Source organism: Drosophila persimilis, unplaced genomic scaffold (genome assembly GCF_003286085.1).
Source record: "Drosophila persimilis strain 14011-0111.01,24,50 unplaced genomic scaffold, DperRS2 tig00000652-arrow-arrow-pilon, whole genome shotgun sequence".
Classification (NCBI taxonomy): Eukaryota; Metazoa; Arthropoda; class Insecta; order Diptera; family Drosophilidae; genus Drosophila; species Drosophila persimilis.
Window position 1 is genome coordinate 1,032,940 of NW_020825329.1, and position 15,022 is coordinate 1,047,961.

The 15,022-nt window shown below is 35.1% G+C and overlaps 4 protein-coding genes across 5 annotated transcripts; 2 read left to right on the top strand and 2 right to left on the bottom strand.

The window, feature by feature from the left end:
• Positions 1-117: 117 nt before the first annotated feature.
• Positions 118-1,869, top strand: LOC6602016 (UV excision repair protein RAD23 homolog A). Its single transcript, XM_002027008.2, has 5 exons — positions 118-200; positions 371-1,055; positions 1,134-1,228; positions 1,281-1,616; positions 1,680-1,869. The coding sequence occupies exons 1-5, from the start codon at positions 135-137 to the stop codon at positions 1,788-1,790; spliced, it is 1,293 nt and encodes a 430-aa protein (XP_002027044.1). The 5' UTR covers positions 118-134; the 3' UTR covers positions 1,791-1,869.
• Positions 1,870-2,555: 686 nt separating this feature from the next.
• LOC6602017 (zinc transporter ZIP9-B) lies at positions 2,556-3,905 on the bottom strand. Of its 2 annotated transcripts, none has more exons than XM_002027009.2 (3): positions 3,770-3,905; positions 3,391-3,676; positions 2,556-3,321 (listed from the first exon to the last, which is right to left on the bottom strand). In XM_002027009.2, the coding sequence occupies exons 1-3, from the start codon at positions 3,866-3,868 to the stop codon at positions 2,774-2,776; spliced, it is 933 nt and encodes a 310-aa protein (XP_002027045.1). In that variant the 5' UTR covers positions 3,869-3,905; the 3' UTR covers positions 2,556-2,773. The 2 variants fall into 2 exon arrangements, with proteins under 2 accessions (XP_002027045.1, XP_026846798.1); XM_026990997.1 differs by lacking the exon at positions 3,770-3,905 and having other exon boundaries at positions 3,391-3,575; positions 3,635-3,676.
• A 3,602-nt stretch (positions 3,906-7,507) lies between these two features.
• On the top strand, positions 7,508-8,240 carry LOC6602018 (RING finger protein 11). Its single transcript, XM_002027010.2, has 2 exons — positions 7,508-7,656; positions 7,725-8,240. The coding sequence occupies exons 1-2, from the start codon at positions 7,555-7,557 to the stop codon at positions 8,070-8,072; spliced, it is 450 nt and encodes a 149-aa protein (XP_002027046.1). The 5' UTR covers positions 7,508-7,554; the 3' UTR covers positions 8,073-8,240.
• A 4,003-nt stretch (positions 8,241-12,243) lies between these two features.
• LOC113566238 lies at positions 12,244-14,981 on the bottom strand. The gene is made up of 3 exons (XM_026991008.1): positions 14,717-14,981; positions 14,080-14,148; positions 12,244-12,976 (listed from the first exon to the last, which is right to left on the bottom strand). Exons 1-3 carry the CDS (start codon positions 14,753-14,755, stop codon positions 12,755-12,757), a joined length of 330 nt encoding a protein of 109 aa, XP_026846809.1. The 5' UTR covers positions 14,756-14,981; the 3' UTR covers positions 12,244-12,754.
• Positions 14,982-15,022: the final 41 nt, after the last annotated feature.

Sequence of the window (15,022 nt, forward strand, 5' to 3'; positions counted from 1 at the left end):
ACACAACCCTAATCCTAAATGATGACAAATCACATTTCAGCGACCGATACTAAAAAAAAGAATAATACAGCTACATATGCATATGTACATTAAACTTCACTTTTATATCTAACAAATTTTATCCAAGATACAAAATGATTATCACCGTAAAAAATCTGCAGCAGCAAACCTTTACTATTGAGTTTGACCCGGAAAAAACGGTGAGTGGTAGTTTTTTCCATATATGTATGTATGTATGTTCGTGAAACGTAAATATGTATATGCCTACGCTACACGTATAAATACAAATAGTATGTGCATATGCATTTGCATTCACGAATAAAATTTAATTTAAAGTTGTAAGCACATTCTGAAAACATTTGTTGTATAGGTTTTGGAACTCAAGAAGAAAATATTTGACGAGCGCGGGGTAGAGTACGTTGCGGAAAAGCAAAAACTGATCTATGCAGGAGTCATACTTATGGATGACCGTACAATAGCGTCATACAAAATTGATGAAAAAAAGTTTATAGTAGTAATGTTAACACGCGATACAGCTGCTTCGACGGCTGCATCTTCAACTTCTGATACTCAGCCAAAACGGACAAACGAAGCTGAGGGAAAATTGTTTGAAAAAGAAAAAAATATCGAAAAAACTATAAGCAGTACAAGTGGATCTACTCCCATTTCTGGCGCTGTAGAGTCCGCGCCTTCTGTGTCCGTCTCGTCAACTGGAACAGCTATACAAAGACCCTATTCCAGTAGCGATTTAGTTGGAGAGCTGGCTAATGCTTCATTGCAAACACGTGCCGAGTCAAATTTACTAATGGGAGAAGAATACAATAAAACTGTTTTATCGATGGTAGAAATGGGCTACCCACGTGACCAAGTGGAACGTGCAATGGGCGCCAGTTTTAACAACCCTGAACGGGCTGTGGAGTACCTGATTAATGGTATACCCACCGAGGATGAAAGCCTATTTAATGCCGGTGACGAGACAAATAATCAAAATCCAAGAGCTCCTGGATCCCAACCTATATCTGAACCAGCTGTCGATCTTCCAGCCCAATCTTCTGGTAACTTGATTTTGAAATATAACTATGCTATATATCTAACTACGTACAATTTTCCTATGCATATATTTTTATTTGCAGATCCGTTTGAGTTTTTGCGTAGCCAGCCACAATTTCTTCAAATGCGCTCGCTAATATATCAAAACCCTCACCTTTTACATGCTGTTTTGCAACAGGTAAGTTCATCAACAAAAATAACATGCATTTTTAGTTACTTTTCGCACTTAGATTGGCCAAACGAACCCAGCTCTTTTACAACTTATTTCGGAGAATCAGGATGCGTTTCTTAATATGCTAAACCAGCCAATTGAGGGTGAATCCGCATCTGGCAATAACACTCAACGCTCTACGCCTCCTCGAATACAGTCTTTTCCAACTCGGACAGAAAGCTTGCCCTCATCAGCAACAGAAGAAGGGCCAGTGGCCAACCAACGGTCATCTGCTGGTGGCATTGCTGCAGACCAGTTGCAAAGGCGAGATGTCGCCGACCGCGAAGTCACGGAACAGTCCGCCGGAATCGCAACCATTCGTCTAAATGCCCAAGATCAAGATGCTATAGAACGGGTATATAACATTTTCATAACATATATATAAATTTTGTACAATTTAAATTAAAAATTCCCATAGCTGAAAGCACTCGGATTTCCGGAAGCACTTGTGCTGCAAGCTTACTTTGCCTGTGAAAAAGATGAAGAACTAGCAGCAAATTTCTTACTTTCATCCAGCTTCGATGACTGAGTCGGCCAAATGTAAAAAGTTATATGTATACCTATAAACCGAAATCGTTACTAATAAATTTAGAGGTTAATAAAAACAACCAGAAGTGCTGAGCCCCGGAAAAAAACCAAAGTCCAGTCCTTCATGTTTTGACCCTTTTAGTTTTACCCTGTAGCATATGAACCTTTTTTACAAAATTTTGAAAAACAACACGTGTGTTAAGCGGGAATCATTTCTTGCGGGAGAGAAGCCAGAATCTTTTCCGATCCCATACATATTTTTTTAGAACTTCATTTTCAGTGCAGTCCTATTTGATGTCACACAAAAACAAGTGTGTATCAATATGGATACTATTACATATAGCCAGTCATATAGCCACTCTCGTCTCAAACTCCCGTCTCTCCTCCTGTATACCATAGGCGTTAAGTATGAGTGCTCATGTCCGACATTTACTCGAAAGGTACTAGTAAAAATGGCCAATAATTTTAAATTTGCATGTTTTATTAAATTTATAATAAAATACCTAAATTGAGATAGAACATATATAATTCGATTTAACTAAATTATTCCATTTATTAATCGGACCTGCCTCTAAATTGCTATTGAACTAGCTTCTTATATCAATGACAACGCAACCACCATTTTGTCGAAATGGAACTTGATCGCCAGATCTAGATTCTCGACATTGTCCTTCTGTAGTTTAATATTCAATTACAACTGCAATGTGTAATGGTTTTATTTATATAAGACATTACTCTTGAATGCCGAATAAAAAAGTATATGAAATGCCACTTTTACAGTACTTGAAATACATGTACTGAAAATTCATATTTATTAATCTTTGAAATTACAAACGTTACAGTATATATCATCTTTTTTGAACTGTATTAACTGTGCCCAACTATGGGCAACAAGTGAAATTTATTGAATTGCATGTAAGCCCATAGATTCTATACACTAACGCGCGAACGACAGGAATGTACGACAGTGTACGTATGCTTATTCTAATGCTTATGTCCAAATGTTATGATAAGCGGTAGCAGCGCACCACATATCATAATTACTAGCTCACTGTATCGTAAAGCCTGTATACTATGACTCTGAGAGTTACTCGCGGCAGCAATACCGTTCATGTCAATAGTGCCGACATCTCGAGATTCCTCTAATACCCGATACTCATACTGAGGGGAAGCGGTACCTTTATGATGATGATGCCCACCTTGTGTAAGCTCTGGGAGAACATGCACAGTGGCAACATACAAAAAAGTTCCGGCTGAAAATAGCATAGCTATCCCAGTAGCATTCACTGAATTCAAAGTCTCCTTTTGCTCCTGACCAATCCCGAAATACGTTAAAATCGTCAGTAGTGGAGCTGATAAGGAAAAAAGTGCCAAATGTCTACGAATTTGTTGTCGCTCGACTTTCTCATGCAACAAAAAGCTAACCAATCCAAATGCTGCAGGTGCCTTGTGTAACATAATGGCGAGAAAAACTATTATTTCAACGTCCTGATGACTCGTTGTTGCAGCAGCCCCTAACGCAATTCCATCAGCTATACAGTCAAGCATGTAAGACATATAAAATGTAAGTTCGAAAAACACCTATTAAAAAAAGTAAATACCTGCAGCATGTACCACTAAGCCAAGCGTGAGTGTGGCAGTATTTTTCTCGTCACTACCGATATTGCTCCTCCGTTGAGAAACGTCAACCAGCATCATGAAGACAAAACCAAGCACGAGGGAAAGTCCTATAGTTTGCGAGTAGTCTTGAGGTTTAGGACCTGGCGTCAACTCTGTCGTTCGTTCACTATCCATATACAATGAACGAATACCTTCTGGTATAATTACAGCTAAAGCAGTACCCACCAATAAACCAGCGCCAAGCACAGTGACACACTTCAACTTCTCCTAAATTCAGAGAATATTGTTGAATTAATGTACATTCATACCTATGCATATGCAAATAAATGCTTGCGTAGAATTTGATGTATGAATATCTACCTCGCTTAATTTCATCAGCATTGGTATGCTTCCAGCCAGATAAGAGCCAACGAGCATCACTATCACCAATAAAATAAGAACTACAGTCTCTTCCGCCATGATTACCTGGTTTGTTTTTAATTTGGCACAAAACAGACAGACCGCTACTACATACTATGTATGTTCATTTTTTATGGATGTATTTTTGCCAACTCAACTACAGAAACTAGTGTTGGGGAACGAACTGCTTTCATCCCATCCCATACAAAATAAATACATTTTTTTGTAAATTAAATTCATTTTTATTCCGTCAGCTATGTTGTCATTTTAGCTAGTTCCATTCTGTTCACTAAATCGTTATTTTATTTATTTTGTGGTATTTTGGATATAGTTTTTCAACATCTCTATGTCACACACCCTGCAACTTATTGGATATGTTTCGGATACCGGATCAGATATTGTACACATCAAGGGTAGGCCGACTCTTTCGAAGTCAAGATGCAGCTTATTCAGTTCCATGCGAAAATAGTATTATTATTAATACATATGTAGGCGGCAAGGCATTTGCACAATCGCATCGGGTGAGCGCCAGTCCCGATGGAATGCGATTTACCGCATTAAACTTCTGGGGACAAAAACGACCCAAAACTACTTGATATCGTAGAGAGATAATCAGCTAGGCTCTGGCTGTTTTCCAATTTTCTTTAGAAATCAGATATATTGATGCTCCCGTTTCCACATTCCGCAAGATTTCTTCGATTTCAAAAGCGTACATCTTTATAAATAATTTTTTTTTTAACCCAACCTCAAATTTGTGTCGGAAATAATTGGCCAGGGCAACAACAGTTTGCGTAAAAATTCGTAAAAATAACTGGCGCTTGTCCGCTTTAGTTATCGGAACGTTAGCAAGAAATAAATTTTGGCGCATAACAGCGCAAATGTGCTCAATATGTATCCTGCTATTCGCCGCTCGTCAGACATGTTAAATACACACGCGCACTTACTGCCGTCGTTTTGCTTCATAAAAGTATGCCTGAACATTAATATTTTATTTTCAAACCTCATAAAAAAATATTATACTGCAACGAAAAAATATACTGCAAACAGAAAAAAACACTTGTTACTGCCCCACACAATTTTTAAAAGGTATAATTTGGGATATTTCTGAAAGGTACCATTTTTCTGAGATATAATCAATCTATTAAATATAATTTTCAACGGTATATAGAAATCCAATAACAGCAAATATTTAGAATAAGCCAATCAAGTAGAAAATTGATTCATCAATCGTATAAAATTATGTGGGCATTGCTAAATGTTCCATATACTATAGCTGGAAATATTCGACGGAAGATCAAATACGAGTATTTATTGGTGAATAACCGGTTGACAACAATGATTACCGGCAACACTAATTTTCATACCCTAAGGAAATTGAATAGAATATAGAATTGAGAAAATGTTTGTAATCCCAGTCTCCGTAGGTATCAGGATCGAGATAAATATATACAAGATACTAATAATATATGTATGTACATAAATATGTCTAAAACATATCAATTTGAGAACAGGTCTTTATAAATTACGTTTTATCTTCATATGAAATTAACGAAATAGGGTGTACAAGCGACTGTTTTTTTATTGAACTACATTGTTTAAACCTTGTTTCAGCCTAAATACAATAAAAGCAAGGACTAACAATTAGCCAATTAAGTAGAAAATTGATTCATCAATGGCCTAAAATTACGTGGGCAAAACTAAAGGTTTTAGTTAGACAGAATTATTAAACGGAATCTCTACATTAAGCAATTGGAACGACTATCCTCTTTCGTTTTTTTTTTTTTGTTTTACCAATTTCGTTTAAACCTTTTTTACGCAAAATGCAATAAAAGCAAGTGTTTAAAATAAATCAGACAATTAGAATATAGATTCACTAATCGGATAAACTTATGTGAGCATGGCTGAAAATTCTATTTAGCTAGTAATATTCCACGGAAGATCAAAAACGAGGAATATGTAAAATATAACTTGAATTCGTCAGTATATTTACGGTATATTTTTTAAATGAGACGGTATGTTTCGGTATATTTCTGAGGGTCGGACGGTATATATTAACGATAAATCCGCGGTCACACTGGTCGCATAATTAGCAATAGGTAAAATTGAAAAAAATATTATATCTATTGATAATTATTTAAGTAATATTATGTCCCTATGACATGGCACTATATCACCTTAGCCACCAAGGTTTTAATTCACATTTTGATGTACATATTATCGCATATTATCGTATATACACGTTTGAATACATGTACATGCATATACACAAAGGCGAATGATAGAAACTGAATTTTTGTGATTCGCGTTCATATGTTTGCAGTGAAGTGCAATTATTGTGCGAAGTCAGTGTACATATAAGATAATGTGTTTAATGTAACACAAGCTAACTACATAGATTAATTCGTAAATTTACGCTTATCATGTCTGGCGTCGAAAAAAATAGCACTGTTTTGTACCACAGCCTCTATTGAACACTATCAAATCAAATATGTTTGCATTTTGCAATGATATAAAGTATGATTACTTTACAAGTCTTCTCTTTGGGAGAGGTGTTTAGACTCTCAAAACTCTAGCAGTTTTAATAATAAAGTAAATTTTTCGAAAAATATGCGTTTTAAGTTTTTTGATATTTTCCTTTGGAAAGTCTTGATTGAGTAAATAATCGGTGGCTTGAGTCGATTGTCACAAGAAAGTTACAAAATAAAAAGAAAGCACTGTTGTGAAGAATCTTTAATTTCATAAGACAACACCTATGTTAAGATGAGTAAATCGTCTGTTGCCCAACAAAATGATTCGCAATAATGTTAAATAACAACAAGAAACAAAGGGAAGAAAGGGCGTGATATCCACATTTCTGATAAAACAAGAAGGACCCGTTTAAGCTACAAAAGGATCTTAAAAATCGGCAAGTGCCAGCAACGTTAGATCATGCTTTCATGAAACTAAATTGAGTGCTCTTAGTACGAGAAAAATTCCACTTCTGACTGTAAAGCGAATTCAGTTTTCAAAACAAAACTTGAGTTTTCCTGAAGAAAAAGGGATCAAAACATTCTGTGGTCCGACGAAAGCCGACATTTATTTTTTGGTGGAAAAAGGTCTTGATCTTATGTGAGACGACTACCTAATGCAGAATACAACCCCTTGACGCACATATAAAATCATTAGACAGAAAATCAAGTATAATCGTATGGGCCTGAATTTAGTACTAGCAAGGTGATCCAATACATGTCACAAATCGATGATGGATCACATGTGAAGTTAAACTATCTGTTTCTAATGGGGAAACCAAAGGACAACCAATAAAGATCTTTGGGGTATCCTGTATTTCGTGGATCGATATCCCAAAGGAAAGATGCGAAAATTATATGAAATTTAATGCCGAAATGTTGAGCTGCTGTTGCAACAAAATATTAACCTTTCAATACAACGAGTCACATATTTTAGTGACAAATTTGGAAAACTTCCTTGCATTTTATAGTTTTTTGAACTTTTTGAAACCAGTGCTATTTTTGCTGCGCCTTAATTTCCTGATAAATCCATTTCTGTAATACCATTGCTTTCGGATACGTTAGATTACACCTTACATCTTGTAAAGACGTTCTTTAAACAAAAACACTATATAATCATAAGTCCGAGTATCATGGTACTATTTTACCTGCCGCAGCTACTTATAAAATTAATAAACGCAAAGTTAATCTTTCTTTAAATAAAACCACCTTTACGATAAAACCACACCAAAGGATAGAATGGGAAATTGCTTGAAAATTAATAGTTCTGATGACATTTCACTTTTGCGAGGCAGTGAAAGTGTACACAGGCAAAACAGCGGACCTCTGCCAATGTTTCAGGTAAGTCCATAAAATGGATTAGTTACAAATGTATGTATACATACCTGTAGGTTCGTTTATTCTTTCAGAACGAGCAGTATCAACAAATCTTTTTTCCATCGCCATCCACTTCCATCGGCCATGCTCCAATAGCAGGCCATTCACAACTTTCCGAGGAGGACCAAGTTAAAATAGCAAAACGGATTGGTTTAATGCAACATTTACCAATAGGCACATATGATGGTAGCTCGAAAAAATCACGAGAGTGTGTTATTTGTATGGCCGAATTTTGCGTTGATGAAGCTGTTCGCTATCTTCCATGTATGCATATTTATCACGTGAAATGCATAGACGACTGGTTAATGAGAAGTCTCACTTGTCCCAGCTGCTTAGAGCCGGTCGACGCTGCTTTGTTAACAAGTTATGAAACAACATAGCTCAACTGCAATATGCCACTGTCTGTTAGTCAATACAGTAGGCATTGTAAAACATGCAAAACACCATGAACATTTTTATTGTTAAACTCGTCATAGTAATCATTGATTAAAAAAATTCTTTGTCTTTATTGTTACCGCTTGTGGGTATATATTATCACATTTTTTTTTAATGCTATTGATTCATTTGATATAAATATTTACATAAATAAGTTAAAAATGTAAAAATTGTGAGATCAAAATTTATAAAATTAATAGTACTATATAACTTACGTGTTAATTTTCAAAAAATACTATTAAATTTATAGAATAAATTATTATAAACAAAGCTAGAATAAGATTATTATAAAATATAAATATGACGGATCTATACAATTCGTTCAGTCTTCGTAATTGCTTCTATGTAAATGTCGTGTGTTTAACAAAAACTATAGTATGTCTTGTAAAAAATGAATTGAATTGACTAACTTAGTGCGTATATTTCATGGAGATTGGGTTGTCTTGGTATATATGTACATACGTAGCGTGAAAGTGACCAAAAATCAAAGCAATAATACTAAATATAAATGTAATACCACGTTAATATAGAGTTGCGTCTTTTCGCCCTCTGTACATCTTCTGGGGAATTTAACGATGGTAAGGGTTCTGGTTCTTGCTAAAGGTGAAATTGGTAGCTTCTAGGTTGAAGGAGCGAAATCTTTTAAAGAAAAACATCAATCGTAAACAAATAATAACACTCATGCTTATAAAATACTATCTGAAGAGAAAGACACTTTCTGCTTGTTGTATGACTTTGAACCTCTCAATATTTAAAGTTCTATCTATCTTTTCTACGTATATTAAACAGTTTTTAAATATTTTGTTCTTACAAATTTCAAGTTTACAGTCTCTAAAATTTTAAGTTCGATTGAATATTGTGTTTGACGTCCTCATATTCGTATGATTCTGTTCTATTTAGTACTTGAGTAATCGTACGAATCTTTTTTTTTGTGTACAAGAAACGGCAATCTTAATACGATATAAACATCATATTAAATCACATTTATATTTGGAAATAAAAGGAATTTTTTAATATTTAAATAATAAATTGTTATACAAGAATTACACAAGTTATTAAATGTTAGTTTCTGCATTCTAAGTTAAGACGAACTAAAAATTAAAAATTATGATACTGCTCTATATGTGGCACAGTAATTTTATGTGCATTCTATATATAAAGTCTGAATTTATTAGTGAATCCTACCATAGGTAACTATTGAAACTTAGAAATTTCCATAATAATTGAGAGAGTTTCTTTACCGGGCTGTATACAAAGTATAGTTCAAAGATTTTGTTCTTACAACTTAGAAGTTGAGGGACTCTACGAAGTTTTAGGTGTATTGAATATTGTGTGCTCAAGAATGCAAAAGAAATGCATTATGACGTCATCAAATTCTAATGATTCTATTCTATATATGTAGGTACGTACGTAATCGCACGAATCTTGTTTTTGTTTATATGATATGACAATCTTAATACGATACACACATTATATGATTTAAATAATTTATATATTGACAATAAAGGGGATTTTTTAATACAACATACGTATTTTAATAATAAATTATTTTAAAAGAATTACAAAAGTTATTAAATGTTAATTTCTGCATTCTAAGTTAAGAGGAACTAAAAAGTTTTTAAATATGATGTTATCGACCAAAAATTCAGTTATCAAATTTTTGAAACCACTTAGAAACGGTGTTGAAAAATTTACAAAATATGTATATGTCAATTATTTCACACCGGCATTCTTACTGACTTGGTGTTGAAATGGACTCTATAACTGGATAACTATAACTATTAGTCGCTCATTTTAAGCAAACATACAAAGTTTTTCGTCATTCGATAGGATAATAATGCCAGCCGAAACAAAGAATAATCAAAAAGGCTAGTTTCGGTGGCTGAAACTTTTAAAGGTTATTTGCTTTGTCGACTAGCGATTCTGACAATTAGTCTGCGCCCGCTCTTCCTCAGAAGTCTTACCGATTATTCTCTGTGGCGACTGCGACGATCCAAATTCATTTATCTGCAAAGCACTATGTTCCAAACAACTCTGAACTAAGAGTGACTATATTTAAGGAAATTCAGGTAGATCTGTAATGACACAACAATGATCGTTAAAAATCTGTTTTGTATGTTACTGACGGAAAAAATAGTTAAAAGCCTGATCAAAATCGGAATATCGGGTTTTGTGTTTGAGCTTTTAAATCAACACAAAATGTTTGTTTTAATCAAACTTATACGTTTATACGGTCTATACCTCAGGATTGAGGAATTATTTTAATAGGTTTTATTCGAAAGAAGTTTGGAAGCTGTTTCGAGATGACTGATTTTATCTCAGTATATCCAGTATGACCTCTTAATAGAACTCAAACGAAATGTTACTTAATGTGAAATAATTGCGTAATGAATTAGGACTAAGAAGCAAAGAAAATTCCAAATCTAAGCCACATACAGACAACCATGATTCGCCAACCATGATTCCAGCAACTTCGTCAATAACAGGTGTTCTATCAGGATTGATGACAATAGCGTGATTGTCACTTTGTAGTTTAAGCATGTGTGATTTGAATAATTTCAGTAATTCATTGTGCCCATTTAACAGAGCGTCCAGCTTGCTGACGATACATGATAAACATGGCCTTTGATTTTGAACGTGGAATTAAATTGTTGACCATTTACAGCAATATTGCTAACTATTTCTGTTGCTCCAATTGATGTCATTTGGAAACATGAATTTAATGTGCGAATTGACTTCAGGAACATGCTACCATCTGAATCTGTACCGATAAGTAAACCGTGCAATGGTTCAGGTGGTGTTTCAATTTTGGTTATTTGTAGTTTACCTGATGAGCAACATATCCCAACTGGCACATTTTTAAATTTAAATTTTAGCAATAACCACTTTAGAATGAGCATAATATTCAACATCAGGCTCATACTGGAATGCTACTCGAAGAAATAAATTTGATGTAAATTCTCGATGAAATTGTTGGCGTTGTTGATCAATTCATCTACGTTTGTTGCGTTGTTGTTCAATTCCTCTACGTCTGTCGACTATCTATCTGCACGTTACTCTCCGTTCTAGTTGCCTTTGTCTACAGTTTGCTCGTCGCAACTAGAACTTGAACCAGTTGAACCAAAGGAGGATCTGAAGACACGGCGACAGCCTCTGATGATTGCGATGGGAAATGAGTGACAGGTCGTTGTGGTACTGTTTCTGATACTGAATTTTATTGAATAAATGCATATCATTATATAGCTAGCAGTGGTACTCTTATTGTATATATTATATGTCTGTGACTGAACAATCTCTTCTAGTAATTTATATTCGAATTCCGTTAAATTATCTGTTTTCGCGCTCATCTTAATTAAGCTCTGAGCGCATAGACGCACATACGTTTGTATGTCGCTTTCTTTCTTGTTGAGTTCGTTGAGGCACCTGTAACCTCAAATGTTGCGTTCTCGGCATATCCTCTAACTCCCTAATCCAAGCTTTCTGTTCCATTATTTAAAGCGTTAATTCATAACTTATTCGACGTGCAGGTTATATTTTTGGTACTTACAAGATGTGTGTAGGTATGTTATAAAGTGCTCACTCACAATGCTGAGCTGGGGATATAAGTGATTTGCAGAGATGTTACAGGTGCGGTGTTAAGATTTCGCTGTGCTTGGCAGCCACCTCGGCAACCGGTTCACACTGGGGCCCAACACCCACCGACGTGTAGGACCGATTGGCTTTTCGAGCCTATCCACGCAACACTTGCTGCCTCAAGACTGTGAACTGGCAGAGTCTCCTTCCTTGTCATTTTTCAAAATGAAATCCAACAGCGGATAAATCTTTGTTCAGCAATTCACCAACAGCCTTTTTCAGGTGGTAGGCATCCTTATATGTTGTACATGCAGGCTGGATAATATTCCCCAACGATCTTTATTTATTTGTGTGTTTGGTCAGGAGACCGCTGACTTTTGCAATAACACTATTTTCCTATCCGGTAAAAGTCTTTGGTCAGGAGACCGCTGACTTCTGCAATAACACTATTTTCCAATCCGGCAATGGCATCCGGCGTGGCGCGTTGTCTTGCTGGCATCCCCCAATCCCCGTAAAAGTCTCCAACAAAAACGTTAAAATACCTAATTTTAATCATTGACTCATTTATTTAATTTGTGTTATAATAATAGTAATAGCATTAATGGCTTGAGTATACGGGGCTTGATCGGAACATTCATGTGTATGAAATAATTATGAGTAGACAACATATGCATGGTTTATACATATGTACATGCATATGGGTGTAGTTTCCCTTTTTGTGTGAAAGGAGTTCGAGTGATGTATTTATTTGTATAATTTGTTTTAAGCCTTAAATATCTTTAGGGCACTCTGATCTATTGTATAGAGTGTGCATTTCATCTTCTCGTAACATCCGCACATACGTATGTACAGTTAAATGTACGTATTCATATGCGTTGTCTTGTAAACCGATTTTTTAGAAGTAGACTTCCATTTCTTTGGAAAATGATATCCACAATACATACTTGTACAGTTGCGGTAATTTGCACACTTGTATCTGAATGAATTTAAACTGATTTGACTTGATCCCCAAGTGTACGAGAATGTATATATGCATAGGTATGTTTAAAGGAATTTAAACTGCTGTTTCGGTGTGACTGTGGGATGATAAACGCTCGACGTCGATTTCGGGTATAGTCAGCTCATCGGGTATATTGTCGGCATACTCAATGGAAGATGTTTCCGAAAGTCGTTTGCTCAGTGAAGTCTGCTTTCGCAGCACCTCTGCCAGCGACGTGTTGGTGTGTTCACCGTAACGGGCGTCAAGACCTTGCCGGAATGCGTTCACCACACGAATCTAAGTACAAATTAATAAAAAGAAAAGAACAACACCAATAACAGTGACAAGAGAGACGGAAACAACAGTATAAGAACAGTTTCGATCAGTCAGACTAAAAATGAAAAGAATCGAATGCAAATGCATAAATTTTGTTTGCGTACATAGATATGCACATACTAACATACAAGTATACATATGTACATAACAAAAAATAACAAACATAATAAACAGCATTTTCTTTCAAATGTGTACATAGTATTGACATACATACATATGCAAATGGAGAGCTAATAGTGGAAGCACACGTACATACATATGTAAGTAAAACCCACGCAATGCAATCAGACGGACAAAGCAAAAGCGAAGGCATTCTATCACAGCGCGTGTATGCCATGGATGACCCATTAGAATATCGTGGTTTTTTTTGCAGGAGATTAGGTAGTTTACAGATCATTTATTTGATCGACCTCCCCCAGAAGCAGGGTTTTCTATTACATTCACAACTTATCTATTCGAAATTCATGCAAAACTACAAGCAAATGTGTGTGTGTATATCAGGTAAATACCAAAAGTATACAAGAGTGCTAGAAAGGAATACTTTGAAAAAGGCCGAAGTGAAATGAAAAACTATGACTTGAGAGCTCAAACAAATACTAATATTGGGGTATTTAAAAAAATATAAAATGATAAAGCAAGCAATGGGCTAAACATAGATAAATCAAATTTTTCGGCGCACCGAAATTTGCATTATCAGTTTTTTAATCTTTCGAGTATGTATATATGTATATAGGTAAAGTTATATATGTATACATATGTAAAGTTTTCTTAAGCTCTTGAAATTAGTGGACACAAATTGATATTTACTAGACTGCATCTTTAAGCAAATGCTACAAAGATTGATAGATAACCGACAACGTAGAACAAGATTCCTTAGTTTCTCTTGCTTAATTTATAGTAAGGTTATAGCTTTAGCATACAGTATACGAGTATTTACGATCAGACAAGCAGACAAGTGCATACAAGTGTATTATCTGTTTTTTTTTTGGCCAGAGGTTGAGCTTAACGCTTTTTTAAATTGTTTTTGTAATCAAAAATGTTCAATAAAATAAGAAGGGGCTTACAGCTTGATCAGTGTTGCTCTTGCTATATGGGACCGGAATCAAGCGTTCTTGCAATTCTCCGCCTATCACCTTTAATATTGAAGAGAGAAAGAGAGAGAGAGAGAGAGATAGAAAGTGAAATAGAAAACAATAAATGGGGAAGAAAAATACAGACACAGGTTGAATTTCAGTTAAGTGTTGCTGCCATAGAAAGTGTTTGCTACAAAGAATTTAACATGAATTATACTAGAATAATGTACATACATATATCTTATGTATCTTTAAATGGATGGTAGGTACTAAATAAGCTTATATTGAAAATTTAAAAATAGCACTAATACAATATATACGAAATAAAGACACAAATGCGGAACATGTTTTGGAATTCCATGTCTGTACAAGTGTGAGTATATTGTATATTGATGTGAATGTAGTAGGGATGGCCTCTGTCTTGGCATAGGGGGAATACTTTACTTAACCGCCCTCACAGTTTGTGCAGGTTTTATGGGTACAGGTACATATTGCTACGTACATAATCGTATTCCTTATACGCTAAAAGTTATGCTATTCACACATATGTATGCTAGTTCAATGGGCAACAACTAATCCGTTTTTCTATGTATGGGTGTAAGAGGTAATGGAAAGAAGATTAAATTACCGATAAAAAATCCTTCATTGTAAAACCTCCTAATGTCATTTTGGAGCAAAAAGCAAAAAAAATGTTTGCGATGCTTTCAGTATACCCCTAAGCCAGTTTTAAATTCGGCAACAGGATAATCCGGAGTCGCACTTAGGCATGTTCTGCATATATGTATATGTAGTATTTAGCAACCACCATTAAAAATCCGTGAGTGTGTCGTATTCATACAATATGGATGAGTATGTATACCTACCAGAAACGGACAATTGAGGGCCCTTGAAGGTTATTGATCATTCATACAAACACTCAAGCCAGACAGACAAA

Coding starts and splice junctions, on each gene's coding strand:
- LOC6602018 (XM_002027010.2), top strand. CDS start 7,555: ATGGGAAATTGCTTGAAAATTAATAGTTCTGATGACATTTCACTTTTG. Junction 7,657..7,724: donor GACCTCTGCCAATGTTTCAG/GTAAGTCCATAA, acceptor TTATTCTTTCAG/AACGAGCAGTATCAACAAAT.
- LOC6602017 (XM_002027009.2), bottom strand. CDS start 3,868: ATGGCGGAAGAGACTGTAGTTCTTATTTTATTGGTGATAGTGATGCTC. Junction 3,677..3,769: donor TGCTGATGAAATTAAGCGAG/GTAGATATTCAT, acceptor CTCTGAATTTAG/GAGAAGTTGAAGTGTGTCAC. Junction 3,322..3,390: donor CTTAGTGGTACATGCTGCAG/GTATTTACTTTT, acceptor TTGACTGTATAG/CTGATGGAATTGCGTTAGGG.
- LOC6602016 (XM_002027008.2), top strand. CDS start 135: ATGATTATCACCGTAAAAAATCTGCAGCAGCAAACCTTTACTATTGAG. Junction 201..370: donor AGTTTGACCCGGAAAAAACG/GTGAGTGGTAGT, acceptor TTTGTTGTATAG/GTTTTGGAACTCAAGAAGAA. Junction 1,056..1,133: donor TCTTCCAGCCCAATCTTCTG/GTAACTTGATTT, acceptor TTTTATTTGCAG/ATCCGTTTGAGTTTTTGCGT.
- LOC113566238 (XM_026991008.1), bottom strand. CDS start 14,755: ATGACATTAGGAGGTTTTACAATGAAGGATTTTTTATCG. Junction 14,149..14,716: donor CAATGAAGGATTTTTTATCG/GTAATTTAATCT, acceptor TCAATATTAAAG/GTGATAGGCGGAGAATTGCA. Junction 12,977..14,079: donor AGAGCAACACTGATCAAGCT/GTAAGCCCCTTC, acceptor ATTTGTACTTAG/ATTCGTGTGGTGAACGCATT.